The 16,982-nt window shown below is 39.2% G+C and overlaps 2 protein-coding genes across 2 annotated transcripts; one reads left to right on the forward strand and one right to left on the reverse strand.

Moving 5' to 3' along the window:
• Positions 1 to 270: 270 nt before the first annotated feature.
• On the forward strand, positions 271 to 4,631 carry LOC106138288 (rabenosyn-5). Its single transcript, XM_013339405.2, has 6 exons — positions 271 to 807; positions 1,160 to 1,307; positions 1,632 to 1,849; positions 2,308 to 2,499; positions 3,672 to 3,926; positions 4,391 to 4,631. Exons 1-6 carry the CDS (start codon positions 382 to 384, stop codon positions 4,463 to 4,465), a joined length of 1,314 nt encoding a protein of 437 aa, XP_013194859.2. The 5' UTR covers positions 271 to 381; the 3' UTR covers positions 4,466 to 4,631.
• Positions 4,632 to 4,688: 57 nt separating this feature from the next.
• Positions 4,689 to 6,878, reverse strand: LOC106137787 (dynein axonemal intermediate chain 4). The gene has a single exon (XM_013338699.2). The coding sequence runs from the start codon at positions 6,876 to 6,878 to the stop codon at positions 4,689 to 4,691; it is 2,190 nt and encodes a 729-aa protein (XP_013194153.2).
• Positions 6,879 to 16,982: the final 10,104 nt, after the last annotated feature.

The raw sequence follows: 16,982 nt of genomic DNA on the forward strand, positions 1-16,982 counted from the left end.
TTGTCAAGTCATATGTCAAATTCCGTTTAGTTTTTGCGGTCGGATCGTAAAGTTAAGTAAAAGATTGTCCTCTTAAATTTCAGTTTTATTTTATTGGGTATAAATATCAACTTTTGAACAAGCATTTCATCTATTTAGTACAAAAAGAAAAATTATCGTAAAGTAATGACAGAGATATGAAGTTTTAATAAAATTGCTGATAGAATGATAATCCAAGTATAATATGTATATCATTATTATCTGTATGTCATTCATTTATATTTCGTAACAAAACGCTGAATTGTGATTCGTAAAGAAGGGAGTGATTTCTCATTTTCTCTTTTAATTAAAATTAATGATAAATTACTTAGTATGTACAATTAGAAATCGGAACTATAAACAATGGCGACGTCCAGCAACGAAGAGATATTAGAAGGGTTTTTGTGTCCAATATGTAAAGCGGACTTGAAATCCGCCTCGCAATTAACGAGCCACTTTGAGAGCTTGCACTCGGAGGAACAGGATGTTTTGAAGTCCCTGAAAGATATATTCGGCAAAGCAAAGAAGATAATACTCAATAATGACGATACCGACTTGAAGGAGACCTTCGACAGGGCGTTGAAATTGAATTATCAAGAACATCAATATTATTATCAGGAAGAGCAAGTGATAGGTGTGATTCGTAGTTCTACAGATTATTTTAAGGCTGTAAGATCTGCTAGGTTGGAGAGATATGCTACTGAGACTAATAAGCTGCTAATAAGGTTAGATAAGTTAGTGTGCAATATGCCAGCAGATCCTAATCAGAAGAAACAACATGAACAAGATGTAAGTAAACTTTTTATAATTTGGCATTGATTTAATAAAATGCCATTTGAAAGTTTTATTATTTCAATATTTTACAACCCACATTGATCAGTTCGTTTGTGCTTAAGGTTTAAGTTAGCTGCAAACTATAGGAAAATTCAATAACTAAACATTATATATAAAGCAGAAAAGCCTGCAAGGCTAAAACTGAAAATGCAAAAATATAAAAATCAGTAACATAGAGAATGCTCCAAACCAACACACCCAACTTTATATACTGTTAAAACTTATTGGAACCAGGAAATAATTTTCATAGTGATTACACCATTCAAATTTTAACCTGCTATCAAGAGCAATAATTTTCTACTTCTAGGTTGTACCTTGGCTAGATGGATCATCAGTAAAGTTGTGTCCAAGCTGTGCAAAATCCTTCAGCCTCACTCGGAGAAAACACCACTGCAGATTATGTGGCTCCATACTATGCCATGACTGCTCCGTTTTCCTTGATTTGAAAGTAGCTAGTAAGTTATTTTTTACCCCTGTTAAAATATAATAAAACTGGATTTTGACAGGTTAACAGGGAGTTGAGATGTAAACTTCAGAATAAATTGTATTATTGATGTGAATGTTGTGTAGTTTCCAGTACTTTAGAATAGAACCACTGCATATTTATCCAATGGATGTTGTAAAAGGTGATTTAGGGATTGGATTATGTATGTCACAATGGCAGTTCGGGACAAAAAGTGATTAAAAAGTACAATGTGAAAAAATTAAGATTACCCTTTTCTAAATGCAAAAGCAAGCTCTTATCAGTGAATATTTTACAGGACTAAATTATTTTTCAGGATCAATTGTAGACCCATCAGCGCAACAAAAGCCTGAGCCTGAAGACACAAACAGTGAGAAAAATCAACTCCGCCTGTGTGAGCACTGTTACAACCTGATTGAACTACGGAAACAGGTGCAGGACAGTCGGAACGCTAAGACGGTGTTGATGACTGCTTACGAACAAATGCAGAGTCTAATGGAGCAGGCCAGGCCAGCTGTTGCCATGTATGAGAAGGTATATAATTTCTATGGCTCTATATGTCTGTGTCGTGTGGTTTCTGGCACTTGTAGAATGTCTTTCCCATGGATGTCGTACAAGGCGAAGTCTAAGGGAATAGGCAATAAGTAAAAAAAATAATTCGCTCATCGTTATTGTTGTTTTGTCACCGGTTGGTGGGGAAAATATTGTAACTGAGAAGCATTTTTTTTACATATACATATTACTTTCTTCCCTATTTTCATCACTTTTTATACCATAACGGGTAAACACTCAAAGCCTTGACCAGCCATCTGTTTTATTTATTGTCACTCATTGTTCACTAAAGATTACATTACAAATGTAAAACAGTAGTACAGTACAAAGGCGGGCTTAACCCTAAGTGGGATCTCTTCCAGCCAACCTGAAATAATTAAGATTGAAAAACTTAATTATCATCTTTCCATAATAACAATTGTATATATTTTATCTTTCAGATGTGTCAAAGTCTCTTCGAAGGCGAGACGACTTACAATCTCAGCGACGTTAACGCGATGCGTGGCCGCGTCGGCAAGTTGGCTGAGGGCATTGACCTACTGAGCAAGCAGATAGCCAGCCTCGCTGCCCAGCCCGGCAGGGAAGAGAAACTGCACCGTTCTATCAGATTGGCGGCTGAGAACTTTATCAAGGTGGGTCAGGCTTAGCTCCACGACGTTAGACGGCCTCTGTGGCTCAGCGGTAGTACGCTTGTCTGTGACACCGGAGGTCCCGGGTTCGAATCCCGGCCAGGGCATGATGAGACTTTTTCTGATTGTCCTGGGTCTTGGATGTTTATCTATATAAGTATTTATTATAAAATACTAGAGGCCGCCCGCGACTTCGTTCGCATGGAAACCCTATCAATCCCGCGGGAACTCTGGGATAAAAAGTAGCCTATGTGTTATTCTGGGTCTTCAGCTACCTACATACCAAATTTCATGGTAATCGGTTCAGTAGTTTTTGCGTGAAAGAGTAACAAACATCCATACAAACTTTCGCCTTTATAATAGTAGTAGGATAGTATCGTTGAGTTAGTATCTCGTAACACAAGTTTCGAACTTACTTCGAGGCTAACTCAATCAGTGTAATTTGTCCCGTATATATTTATATTTATGACAACATTCCAGAAGTGGTGGGGGTCTTAAGGGGTCTTTTTAGGGGTCTCTTTTGGGGCCTACAAGGCCGGACCGAAACCCGGACACCGAAACACATATGTATACCTAAGAGTGCAACTGAGAACACGCAGAGATGAGAGAGCGGGTCTCTTGGGGAGTTCACGGGAGGAAGAATTACGGCAGGACTTCTTTTTATCCCGATTTATCGTTTGCCCCGGTCACATCATAACCTCACTGGAGAGGAGCCCAGCAAGTGCCTTTTGACTATTGGATAAGTCAGGTTTTAATAAGAAGCGACTCCCGTTTAAACACCGTAACTTTTGGCGCGGAATATTAGGCATTTTAAAAGCTGCACTAGATGAAGGCAATCACCATGGCATGTAAGAGTGTCTTCTTTGACATCCCAATGGTCTCATGGTTCCAATGGCACCAATAAAAAGCGCCGTGTGGTTCCCGGTACCAATAATAATAAGAATAGGACCACTCCATCTCGTTCCCATAGATGTCGTAAAAGGCGACTAAGGAATAGGCTTATGAACTTGGGATTCTTCTTTTAGGCGATGGGCAACCTGTCACTATATGAATCTCAATTCTATCTTAAAGCCAAACCGCTGAACGTGGCCTATCAGTCTTTTCAAGAAGGCTTTATCTACCCCGCAAGGGATATAGACGTGATTATATGTATGTAAGTATGTAATTATTTTCAGGACGAACTAATATCTCTCCGCAAACTCCCAACTGAAGCTCAAATCGAAGAGGTCCGCCGGCAAAGATACGAACGCGCCGAAAGGCAAATAGAGTTGGAACGGCGGAGAATGGAGCTGGAGCGGGTCACGGAGCCCGCGGGGCCGAGTCGGCCGGACTTGAACCCGGACCACGACGATGATAGTCCGCTGTTGGAGCAGATGAATATTATAAGAGGGTACATTAAGGAGGCCAGGAAGGAGCTTAGGTTCGAAGAGGTATGACGTTACATACATACATATAGTCACGTCTATATCCCTTAAGGGGTAGACAGAGCCAATAGTCCCGAAAAGACTGAATGGCCACATGGTTCAGCTGCTCGGCTTAATGATGGAATTGAGATCCAAATAGTGACAGGTTGCTAGCCCATCGCCTAAAAAAAGAATCACAAGTATGTAAGCCTATCCCTTAGTCGTCTTTTACGACATCCATGGGAAAGAAATGGAGTGGTCCTATTCTTTTTTTATTGTTGCCGGGAACCACACGGCACCATGACGTTAATTGTGATTTAGTAAGAAAAATATGTACAGGCCAGCAAAATCTTCCGTCTCTTTCTCAACAATAACTCTGTGGTTAGTACTTAAATAGACCAAAGAGATGAATGGTTGCATTGATCCCGTTTTTGCAATTTCGCTGAAACTTCGTATGGTTTTTGGTTTTTACTTCATGATAATTATTTCAGGTGGCGATACTGGAGGCTAATCTAAAGGAACTCAAAAAAGAATATCAACTACAAAAACTCTCAAGTCAGTTCTAGTCATTCCGTCGAAATATCTATGTATGTTACCTATTGTAATATTTTTTTAATATTGTATTTAATTCTACGCTGCTTGTTCTAATTTATACTAAGTTTAAGTAAAGCACCTTGTTATTATTTATACCTTATATCAGTTAAAAGAAATAAAGACATTTTAAATAATTAATTTGTAATATTTCTATGATCTCACATGATTTATAAAGTATACGGACTAGAGTTAAAGCTACTTGCCGAAGCGTTCTCTAAACTTTTCAAGTTTCTCGAGTTGTTTTAGAAGCTGTGGCCGTGTGCACAATGCTCTCTTTAATGTCTCGTCTAGCATCTTGTACTGATAGAACGGAGGTATGGGGGTATCCTCTAAATGATAAGTGTACACTCTCCCCATAGAATCTCCCACGAACACGTTGTCCCCTGACGGAGAAAATTTAACATAAGTCAACACAACGTTATTGGGAAACGTGTATTCGGCACACGGTATGTGCGTTTTCCTACGCAAATCCCATATAGACAAAACGTTCCCGCTCACAGATATGAGTACGGTCGCGTTTATAGGGCAGAACGCGATGCCGTACACCGCGGCGGGACACATCAAGGTCAGGATGACGTCATCGAGCCCTTCGATCCATAACCTAATAGCACTATCAGCGCCGCACGACACCAACAAATTCTTCATGAACGGAGAAATTTCCATCGCGTAGACAGGACCGGCATGAGCGCGGTACACGTCAATGTGCTGGTTCAGGTAGTTCGTCGAGCATCTGTGGATGCAGCCCTCGTCTGTACCCACGAAGTATATGTGGTCTATCACCGGGTGCCACTTCATGCACAGCGCCGCCGGGTACCTAGTTATTGGCACATCAACCTTCAGACATGTCTTCGGAGTCTCCAATCCTTTCAGCTTCCCCTCGACCGTCGACAGTCGCATCATAGGAGTGCAGATAAAATCGTGAGTCTTTGTGTTTGTGAACCTGTTCACCCTTCCGTCCTGACATGTTGTCATCACGTACTCCGTTGACCCCTCCGCCACTCGCCAGCTCGTCACCCAAATCGGCTCGAAACAAGGATTCGTATCGCGCTGACTCTTTGCAACAATTTTCACCCAATAAGAGGTAATGTCCAATATCAACACGTCTCCATTATCAAAACCACACGCCAGCCAGTTTGGATTCTTTTCAGAGAAGGCGAGCGATGTGACTGGATCCTCAAAGCGGTATGTCCTTTCTGGCTTGCAAGGGTTTTTTGTACACCAAATACACACGAGTCCAGTGTTGTATTCAGCGTAACCGAATTTCCCATGGGCGACCGCTAAAATGTTAGGATTTTTTGTATTGAAAGAAATGTTAGTAATCGGCCGATTCTGCGTCTCCTCGCATTCGAATGTCCAAAGGGGTTTCATTGAGTAAATGTAGATTAAGTCCAAAGACAGAGGGTTGAAGGTTACCAGGCCGCGAAATGTTTTCTGCTCCGCGCAATACTCCAAGGCAGCGAGAACACGTTCTACCAACAAAGCTGCATCCTGAAACTCCGGCATTAGGGCGATTTCCACGAACGTTTTGCCCCTTTTTTCGTCAACATCGGCTACCTTCTTTTTCCGTAATAGGTTAGGTGCAGCAGACTGGTACATGACCATTTCGTCGGGTTCTTTCTCCTTCTTTACTTTAGCGAGCTGCGCATACGTGTCGTGCATGTCCCACATTGAAGCGAACGCAATAGCGTTCTTCTTCTTGGGTCTCGTGCACAGCGTGTGCCGGGTCTGCGTCACACGTTGCTGCGTCTGAGTTTCCTCGCCGACCATTTTCCTATTCCTACCCTTTCCTACTGTTATATACTGATAATACTCATTTTCTTCTTCAACCGTTGTTCCTTCGGTACTACCCTTCTCGAAAGAAAAGCATGGCAGCTCAAACAAGTAATGGGTTTCGGTTTCTTTGAATACTACAAAGATTTCCGGTGGATAGGTTGTAATAGGATTCATTTTCGGTAAATAAAAGGCGGATGGCGCTTGTCCCAAATCGACGTCTTGTTCCACGACGCCCTCTTCCGTATTGTAAGTGTGATCGATATAGATGTCGTCAAGGGAGATGGTGGTGGCGTACACCTTCATACCGGCGTCTGATGATTTATCTTTGAGGACCACTTCGCTTTTACTCTTTCTCCTTTGTTTAGTTTCGAAAGCCGCGTGCGTGAACGTGTCGTCCATGGTCACATAGTCTGGATCGACGATGTTTTCTGGTGTAAAATCGACATTATCAACGATAACCTTGTAGATTTCCCGTTTCTCCATAAAATTGAAGGTGGCGCGGGTTCTAGAGCTGTCATCGACGATGCTGATGCGAGATAAGCCCAAAGCCGAGATACGAGAGCTCGGGTCTATATCTGGAGGACGCGCAGTTTCTTGTTCATTTTCAGCCATGATAAATTGATGATAGCTATTCAAAAAGTTTTATTAAATTAAACGTTAAATAATAAACTTAATTTTAAATTTGTTTTCAAATTATTCAGCGATGTTTTGACTTTTGTCATTATTGACGTTTTTGTAATTTCTTTTTTTCGTTACTTATTTTTTATATCAAACCTGTTTAGTAATTAGTTATTGGAAAATTTTTTTTTGCATCCTAACCACTAAATTTATAATTGCGAAAGTTTGTGAATATGTCAGTATGGATGTTTGTTACTCTTTCACGCAAAAACTACTGAACCGTTTCCATGCGGACGAAGTCGCGGGCGGCCTCTAGTTATCTATAATTAGATTAGGTTGAGCAGGCACATACATACATATAATCACGTCTATATCCCTCGCGGGGTAGACGGAGCCAACAGTCCCGTAAAGACTGATAGGCCACGTTCAGCTATTTGGCTTTAAGATAGAATTGAGATTCAAATAGTGACAGGTTGCTAGCCCATCGCCTAAAAAAGAATCCCAAGTATGGAAGCCTATCCCTTAGTCGCCTTTTACGACATCCATGGGAAAGAGATAGTGGTCCTATTCTTTTTTGTATTGGTGCCGGGAACCACACGGCACTTGAGCAGGCACTCCTAAGTATTTTTGAAGTCAATTGAAAGAGCATACAACCTGTCTTTAAGTTTGTTTCCCCGTCTCTCCTGCACTTGTGCGGGGTCTACAGAGCATATCGCACACACGTGGCCGGCCAGGCGGACATCCGCCGTGGAATGGCTTCCCTGGCTGACATTATGTTTTCTTTTAGTTAGGCAATGGTTACTTTACGAATCACATAACATTGTAATACAAACTGTGATTATTTCTTGTTAGATCAATTTACCTATTTATATTATTTGATATTTGATTAGGGTTATTAACTTGGAATTTAGGCGATGGGCTAGCAACTTATCACTATTTGAGTCTTTTCCTTTCAGTTTGTCCAGACTGTGGGCTCTGTCTACCCCGCAGGGGAATTAATGTGATGGTAATTATAATGGTGACAGGGATGGGCCTATAATTTTGATTATTTTTTCTTTAAAGGTACTAAATTCTATATTATGATGTCAATACTTATCTATTAAAAGAGAAATACAAAATAATACAGCCAGTACAGATAAGTCTTATACCTAAGAAGAGGGATCCCTTTCAGCCAAATCTTAGCCAAATTCAAAGTTCTACTTACTTGTTTTTTTTTCTATGAATGGGTCATTAACCTGCATTTTGCAACAATATCTCCTATCTTCACGGATCAGGGGATGTTAACCGGGACGCTACCGTCTGCCTGCATATCTACCAACCGTGACGGCAGTCGGCTAAAACGGAGCATTAGTTGGCGGCGCGTGCGCACGGGAACACCTGTCCTACCCTGAAGCTGAGATAGGTAACCCTGGAGTTCACAAGACATGAAGAAGTTCTTCGCCAGGTTTCGCGACAGTGAGTATACGATTTATCAATATATCTTTTAACATACATACATACATAAAATCACGCCTCTTTCCCGGAGGGGTAGGCAGAGACTTCCTCTTTCCACTTGCCACGATCTCTGCATATTTCCTTAGCTTCATCCACATTCATAACTCTCTTCATGCAAGCTCGGCGGATCTTTCAAGAACTATCTTTTATCTTTTAACAACTAATTATTATGAGGGAAGTAGGTATGCAGATATCGTGGAAACTTCTCCAAGAAGAAGGCGTGATTTTATATGTATATGATGTATGATGAGTGACTGACAGACAACGCACGGCTCAAGAGCAATGGTCTTGAACAGTTGATCATTTTTTAATGAAATTTCCTTGGGGAGTGTTTATCTTCCACCTGGTTCTAGTACCGGTTTGTGTTCTCACCTCTGTAGAGAGCCCGAGATGCGCCTTTGATCCTGAATTGGCTAATTCAGGTTTTAACACATGGCGTCCCGTACTACCCATGACCGGTCTTACCTCCACAATCTTTGCAGGACAATATAACCGTTTTGAATCATAGTTACAAATCACGTTGCCTGAATCAGATTTGCTCACAATGCTTTTAAGAACACCTCACTTTAAAGAACATAGATTACCAAAAAAACTAAAATAAGAACATAACTCCGTGGTAGGATTTGAACCTGTGCGACGCTGTGTATCGTCCTTTCATTCGGGCAACTTAACCGTTCGACCACCGACTCTTTACAAGATGTAAGTCTACTCACCGGAGCGCGTTTATAATTTCACGCTTTTCGCATACTTGATGCAAGCAACTAAGCGTAGAGCAATCTACGGTCATCTTGTTTTGCAAGTTTACAAGTTAATTTTGCGCCAAATTCTCGCTAAACAACCTTGCACGAATCAAAGATACACCTATAAATCTTTTCAGCCTGACTTCGAAGTAAGATTATGAGTTTTACAAAGAGTTTCTCATCCGCCTGCTTGACTAACTCCAAATCTACCGATGCAAGTTGTAGCAAAATGGTCTTTGTTAATTAGTCGCTCCACACGACATCCAAGAGATGGGAGTCATATCTTTTTCTTTATCATATAACATTTTGTTCAGCGTAACAAATATTACCTATAAAGCAGTCTAAGTATTATCTACATACCTACCTACTAATTACGTACATTCTTAAAACGACTGATTGGGTGGCCAATCAGTCGTTTTAAGAATGTGGGTTCAGCTGTTTGGCCTAATGGTAGAAATCAGATTCAAATAGTGACAGGTTGCTAGCACATCGCCTAAAACAGGAATCCCAAATATATAAATATAAGCCTATCCCTCAGTTTTACGACATCCACGGTAAAGAGATGGAGTGGTCCTATTCTTTGCTGGTGCAAACAGGCAGACTTTTGATTTTGCAAATTCATGCTCTCGTATTTACCTTCTACAAGCAAGAAATTTTTGCGTTACGATCACTCGTTAAGTGTCCAATATTTACTTTCATTACAATAACACGACTTTCTTCTTGGCGTGCACTCAACGTACCGTTTACGCATTATTATAATAATTACGTATGAAAAGATTACGCCATTCGAAAATAGAATGCGATCAAAACATAGAGCGATAATTATGTAACTGGTCGAAATATTCTCGTATCGTGCAAATTAATCGTCTCTGCCGCGGCTAGCTGACGAGTATGGTTCCAATAAAAGCAGAAAGATTGTAAAGAGTACATCGCATCAGATACGTAAGAGCCTACCCAGGATCGTTTCTGCCTCACCGCCCACTTTTCGCCGGCCGTCAATACGTGCACTCGCCGGCGATACTCGATATCAACACGATGTATCGTAATTGCATCTCCTTCAACGTACTATAAAATGAGGTATTGTATCTGGTGATACTTATATGAGCTGCGGCTGTTCGTGACGAATTTGAGAAATTCGAGGGTTATATTTCGGAATGGAATGCGAGGCATGCCGTTTAATCGAGCGTCTACCCTTCCCTTGTTGAATTGGTCACGGTCGAGGCTGTATAATTTTTTATTATTGACATGTAATACGGCACCACGACATCGATATTCGAGCCTTCGCATCGTTTGGGAGAGAATTCCGCGTCGCGAGTTGTGGTCACGCGGCGTCGCAATTTCGGAATTCTTTGTTCGGTCGGGGCCGGCGGGCGCAGCCGTCAGCGTGACAGCGAGTGTCCACGCCGGGCGCGGGCGCAGGCCGGGGGTCGAAAGGTCGCGCGCGCAGACTCGCTCCGCCCCCCTAATTGCCGCGCCCCACGCAAATAAATAATTTTTATCCTTCGAGCGGAGATCACGTTCCTTCTTGACCTTAAATTACTGTACGTTAAGCTCGTTTTTGAGATATTTTAATCGGTTTCCCGAATACCAGTGAGGCGAATGTGCAATATGCAAGCACTGAAAGTTGATCGCACCGGCACGATACCGTCAGCTATGTCGAATTGTTAATGATAGCTCTGCGAATTCGCACAATTGTAACAATTAACACGAGGAATTCTGCGCCGACATTGTCGGAAGATCACATACAAGGTGATGAACTTAAGAAAAATGCGATTAAGTTGAGGTAGGTAATGATCTTAACAAGAAATGTGGTTCGGTGAACTAGCCCTCAAAAGGAAATAGGTAGTTTGCGAGAATATGCAGGCTGAAAAAAGTAGGCACTTCAAAGTCCATAGATAGATTTATAATCTTCTAAAGTTATGGAGCAACATAAAGGAGGTGTTTGGAACTAAAACTTTTAAAATCATTTATATAAAATTTCTTAAAAAATGGACAAAGATTCGTCGCTATACCGATCTTAGAAACGAATCACGGTGGTTATATTGAGGCTGAAGGCATTCTGTTCAATTGCATGACTTTAGATAAAGTATGCAAGATATTGTAATGCGACACGATAAGGTGCAGCCAGTTAATTAGATTAAAGTGGATGTGACAACGCTTCCTTGAGCCTGTTTGGATTATTATATTATCCATCAGATTAAGATTTTGAACTCATGATACAAAACCAAGGAAGGTATCTGGAAGGTTGTTTTGATTGAAAAAATAAAGTACGTGTGTTGTTGATTCCATCTTTTCACGATATTTTTCAAATTCATTCCAGTCGATTTTGATGATACAGATTAATATAGGTACCTACCATTTTATATGCCAACAATATGGAGACGTCTTGACTACTTAAATTTTATAAAGTTATAAAATTGGAAACATGTAGATAAGTACCTAGGTTGTTCTGGGAAAAAAGGCCGTGATTCATCATCGTCCTTCTAGCATTGGAAAGAGGCGTGATTATTTGTTTTTACATAATACACTAGCTTCTGCGCGAGGCTTCGCTACCGTGAGATATTAAAAAAATTTGCATATGTCACTCCCGAAGGTGTAAATATTCTATATCTGTGCCAAATTTCGTGAAAATCAGATCAGGTAGTTTTGAGTTTATTTATTACAATTCCCGGCACCAATACAAAAAAGAATAGGACCACTCCATCTCTTTCCCATGGATGACGTAAAAAGCGACTAAGGGATAGGCTTACAAATTTGGGATTTTTTTTAGGCGATGGGTTAGCAACCTGCCACTATTTGAATCTCAATTCTATCATTAAGCCAAATAGTTAAACATGGCCATTCAGTCTTTTCAAGACTGTTGGCTCTGCCTACCCCGCAAGGGATATAGACGTGACCATATGTATGTATGTATAAATATTTTCTCTTAAGTGTGGAGTGCGGATGTGGTAAATTAGCACAGCTCACTTAGCACATCCAGTACCAATTGTTTTAAGTCAAAGTTATTGCCATTTGTTGAAGATGTCGCAGTCTCCATCCGACGCGGGTGGCCGCGACGAATGACACTGTGATCAGCCATTGGTCTCAGTCATAGTGGGTTCTGCGACATTAGGAAAACGTTCCACTGACCCGCAACGATTCATTTCACTTTCTATTGTTGATGGCAGTTTGATTTACGAGTAGATTGCGATCACGGAAACCATAACATCTAAGTAGTTTTAATGTAAGTGTTTATAAAAATGTGCATTTCTAAAGTAAATCTTTAACTTGAGTGTTCATATATACTGTGTGTAACGGAAAGGGTGTTTTCATACGCTACACCCAGTACAATCATGTCTTCATTTGACATAACCAACAGTCTCGAAATGGGTCAAATACTACTTTTGTACCTACACTTCTGCCAAATTCTAATCACACTTCACTGCCATCGCCAAATTATTGAATCATTCGTTATCTGGTTCACTTGGGTCTTGCTGGTTGTCTCTGGTCTATAACAAACTGCAGGAGGGGTTATGTGGGCAGATTCACGATAGAAAATATAGTGGACCCCCAAACTACGAAGCACTTACACAATGACATGCAAGGATAATTCCCCAAGCAAAGAAAACGGGCCTTTTCTTACTTAATAAGTATTTCACTTCACGACTTAGGTACTTACCTAGTCCCACAATACCAGGAAGGTGGAGCCAAAATCAGGAGATCAATCATAGATTCGATTCACAGATCTTGTACTCTACCTTTGTCTTAAATCTGGGACTCGAATCTATGACCTATCGCTTAATTACCCTGCCACTTGTAAATTTGTACATGATTTGAATGAATTTGTACACCTTATGAGAATCTGATGCCTAAAGACTTCATATGTTGCTCGTCGTTATGGCTATGCATGTAACAATCGTCTAAAGATATTTCCTCGTTAGCCTGCCTTGTAGGTGCGATGAAATACAACACAAATTGAAGAGACTACATATATATACCTCGCTGTAAATACAAGCACAGGGTAATGTAAACTTACATTTTTATTTGCCATAGTTAGTTTTCATTTGTATGTATGTGAATAATTTATTCTCGAAGGTTGTATATATAACATACACAACTTTGTAACAATAACAAAAAATCTTTACTTTAATTATCGGATCGAATCGGATGAAATTTATTTATTTGTAAAACTTGTGTAACCTTGCAGCAATTTATGGAATAAAGAATTTTCAGTTTCAATGTCTTGAATTTCAGGAACGTTGATCATGACGCCAAAAAAATATATTTTTTTAAATTATCGAGTGCCTTTTTTGTACACTTAATATTTGTGGCCACAACATCGTGCTATCATTCTGCTAGAGCCAGACATAATGCGCGGGCGCAATTTTACCTTTTCTCCCACTTAGCGATCGTAGGTAAACGCAAGGTAAGGTTGCCAAACCATCACGATTTGTCAACCGAATTGTTTCAGTTCTAGTCCCTTTATTTATAACTAGAGGCCTATCAATCCCGCGGGAACTCTGGGATAAAAAGTATATTATATGTAATTATATATTATATACATATTTGGTATATGTTATTCTGGGTCTTCAGCTACCTACATACCAAATTTCATTGTAATCGGTTCAGTAGTTTTTGCGTGAAAGAGTAACAAACATCCATACTGACATACAAATTTTCGCATTTATAATATTAGTAGTAGTACTACAACTAAGTCATTTTTACTAGCATTGCTATAGCTTATTGAGTACCGCAGAAAACTTTATAAGTATTTATGGAATCTGACGCGAATTTGTGATTTGATTACCTTATAAAACCGCTTTTATAGGTTGTATTAAATATTTTAACGGGACAGAAGGTAGTAAACGTTGAAGTTTCAAGTTAGGAACCTCAATATATTATCAAAGATAATAAATTTTATTATTTTATTGAAAAAATTTCAATTTTATTATGCGTTTCAAGGTTTTGCATGTATATTTGTTTTCTTGTTTTTTTTAGCTAAAAGCCATAAAGAATCAGTATTCAAAAACAGTTATGTTAAAAACTTCTTATCAATCTGGCAACCAACTATAACACATTAAACCACATCTTAGTGTGAAGTTTCATATTGCTATTATAATTACATTCATCAACTTGAAGATTATTTAGAAACGAGTAAGTAGTTATTGATACATATATATAACTAGAGGCCGCCCACTGGAAACCCTATCAATCCCGCGGGAACTCTGGGATAAAAAGTAGCCTATGTGTTATTCTGGGTCTTCAGCTACCTACATACCAAATTTCATGGTAATCGGTTCAGTAGTTTTTGCGTGAAAGAGTAACAAACATCCATACATCCATACAAACTTTCGCCTTTATAATAGTAGTAGGATAGGACTATATTTTAATTTATTTTAACTGTTTTATTTCCCAAGTTTATTCGATAACTATTTGAATCTCATACAAACATAAATCACGCCATTTTCCCGGAGGGGTAGGCAGAGACCACATCTTTCTACTTGCCACGATCCCTGCATACTTCATCCACATTGATACTGCAACTCTCTTCATGCAAGCTCGTCGGTTTCGGGTACTCTTGACCAGACCTTTTGCTAGAACATCTCCGATCCGATCCGATGTCTGAATCTCAATTCTAACTTTAAGACTGTTATCTTTGCCTACACTGTTAGATTTAAAGACATGATAGATATATAATTTAATTGCTATCAAAAGACATAGGTACATTACATTCAAAAACATGAACATGGCATGATTATATGTAGATATGTATTTTTAATTATTATTAACTATTATTGAGCCGTGTGGTTCCCGGCACCAATACAAAAAAGAATAGGACCACTCCATCTCTTTCCCATGGATATCGTAAAAGGCGACTAAGGGATAGGCTTACAAACTTGGGATTCTTTTTTTAGGCGACAGGCTAGCAACCTGTCACTATTTGAATCTCAATTCTATCATTAAGCCAAAAAGCTGAACGCGGCCTTTCAGTCTTTTCAAGACTGTTGGCTCTGTCTACCCCGTAAGGGTTATAGACGTGATGATACGTATGTATGTATGTATGTATTAACTATTATTATTTGTTATTGCCGTGTGATTCCCGGTACCAATACAAAAAAAGAATAGGATCACTCCATCTCTTTCCCATGGATGTCGTAAAAGGCGACTAAGGGATAGGCTTACCAACTTGGGATTCTTTTTTAGGCGATGGGCTATCAATCTGTCACTATTTGAATCACAATTATATCATTAAGCCAAGCAGAACGTGGCCATTCAGTGTTTTCAAGACTGCTCTGTCTACCCCGCATAAGATATAGACGTGACCATATGCATGTATGTATCTTTAATTCCGAGACCAATGCAACGCAGCTGGGAGTTGCATTGCGCGGCGAGGTGGGCCTTTCTCACGGGTCAATTATCGGCTGCCTACACTTACCCTTAATTTTATCCCGCATCCGACCGGCCAGCGGATCCAGTACGTCTGGGAGCTGACCGTTTACAAAATCACGACTACGCTAAACGCATACGTGATTTAAAAAAAAAAAAACTATGTAGTTTAAAAGCACAAGTTCTTTGTCTGTGGCGGAAAAGATATTAAATTTAAAAATGGAAAATCTAATAAATGTTTAAATCACAATTTTACAAGGTTGGTAAAGGGTTGTTAACAAAGAAATTAGATTGTGTGATTTAAAATCTAACAAACTTAAATTAAGATAATTAAAATATCCTGCCACCTAAAAAGATTCTACAAGCATGGGTTTTTGAATATCTATAATATAAAAATGAATCGCTAAATGTGTTGGTAAGCGCATAACTCAAGAACGCCTAATCTAATTATAACTTCTACCGCTTTGAAGAAGTCAAATTTATATTTTGTTCTCTTATTAATTTCTTCTCGATTTTGTTGATTTTCCAGTAACTTCAATACCGAAAAGTAATGCACGAGATGTAATAAATTTTAATAAAATGTTAATAATAATTATTAGGTGTTGTACAACATCGGTGTGGGCGTAACAAAAAATATTCGTGGGTGAACATAATGCTTTATCGATAATGGTCATCGTAATGATATGCTTACACTAATGACTAGTTCATATTTATAGATTAAAAGTCAAAGTTTTTAAATCATATGAAATCTTTTGATTTTCTTAAACTTTGGTCATCTTGCCAGTAGTTTTATTATTAGACATCTAGTCCTTAATAACGTTATGATAAATGTCACATGGGCCACACGAAAGATAACAATCATTTTTATATTTTTTGTTTCATAAATAAGATTAAAATTTTAGATCCACAATCCGGCACTCCAGCCTTGTGGTTTCCGGAACCAATACAAAAAATAATAGGACCACTCCATCTCTTTCCCATAGATATAGTAAAAGGCAACTAAGGGATAGGCTTACAAACTTGGGATTCTTTTTTAGGCGACGGGCGAGCAACCTGTCACTATTTGAATCTCAATTCTATCATTAAGCCAAATAGCTGAACGAGGCCATTCAGTCTTTTCAAGACTCTTGGCTCTGTCTACCCTGCAAGGGATATAGACGTGACCATATGTATGTGTGTATGTAATTTTAGATATATTATTTTATGTTGTGAAATCTTGTGAAATGCAAATTTGCCGAATGGATTGATTACCGAAGGACGACAATACTAAATAGCGGTATTTTATTTGGAATCATGCTTCTGCTGTCTACGATATTAATCATTCAAAAGATGATAAGAAGAGCTTAAAATTCCTCGCTGGATTGCCGAAAAGTTAAATCTGAGAATCGATCGAGATATTATACTTCTAGTATTAGGTACTATGAAGATATATTGTATACTATGGTTATCTAATATATTAATGGTCTCACGACTGGAAACTAAACCAGTGTTAAACTTC

Source organism: Amyelois transitella, chromosome 5 (assembly GCF_032362555.1).
Source record: "Amyelois transitella isolate CPQ chromosome 5, ilAmyTran1.1, whole genome shotgun sequence".
NCBI lineage: Eukaryota > Metazoa > Arthropoda > Insecta > Lepidoptera > Pyralidae > Amyelois > Amyelois transitella.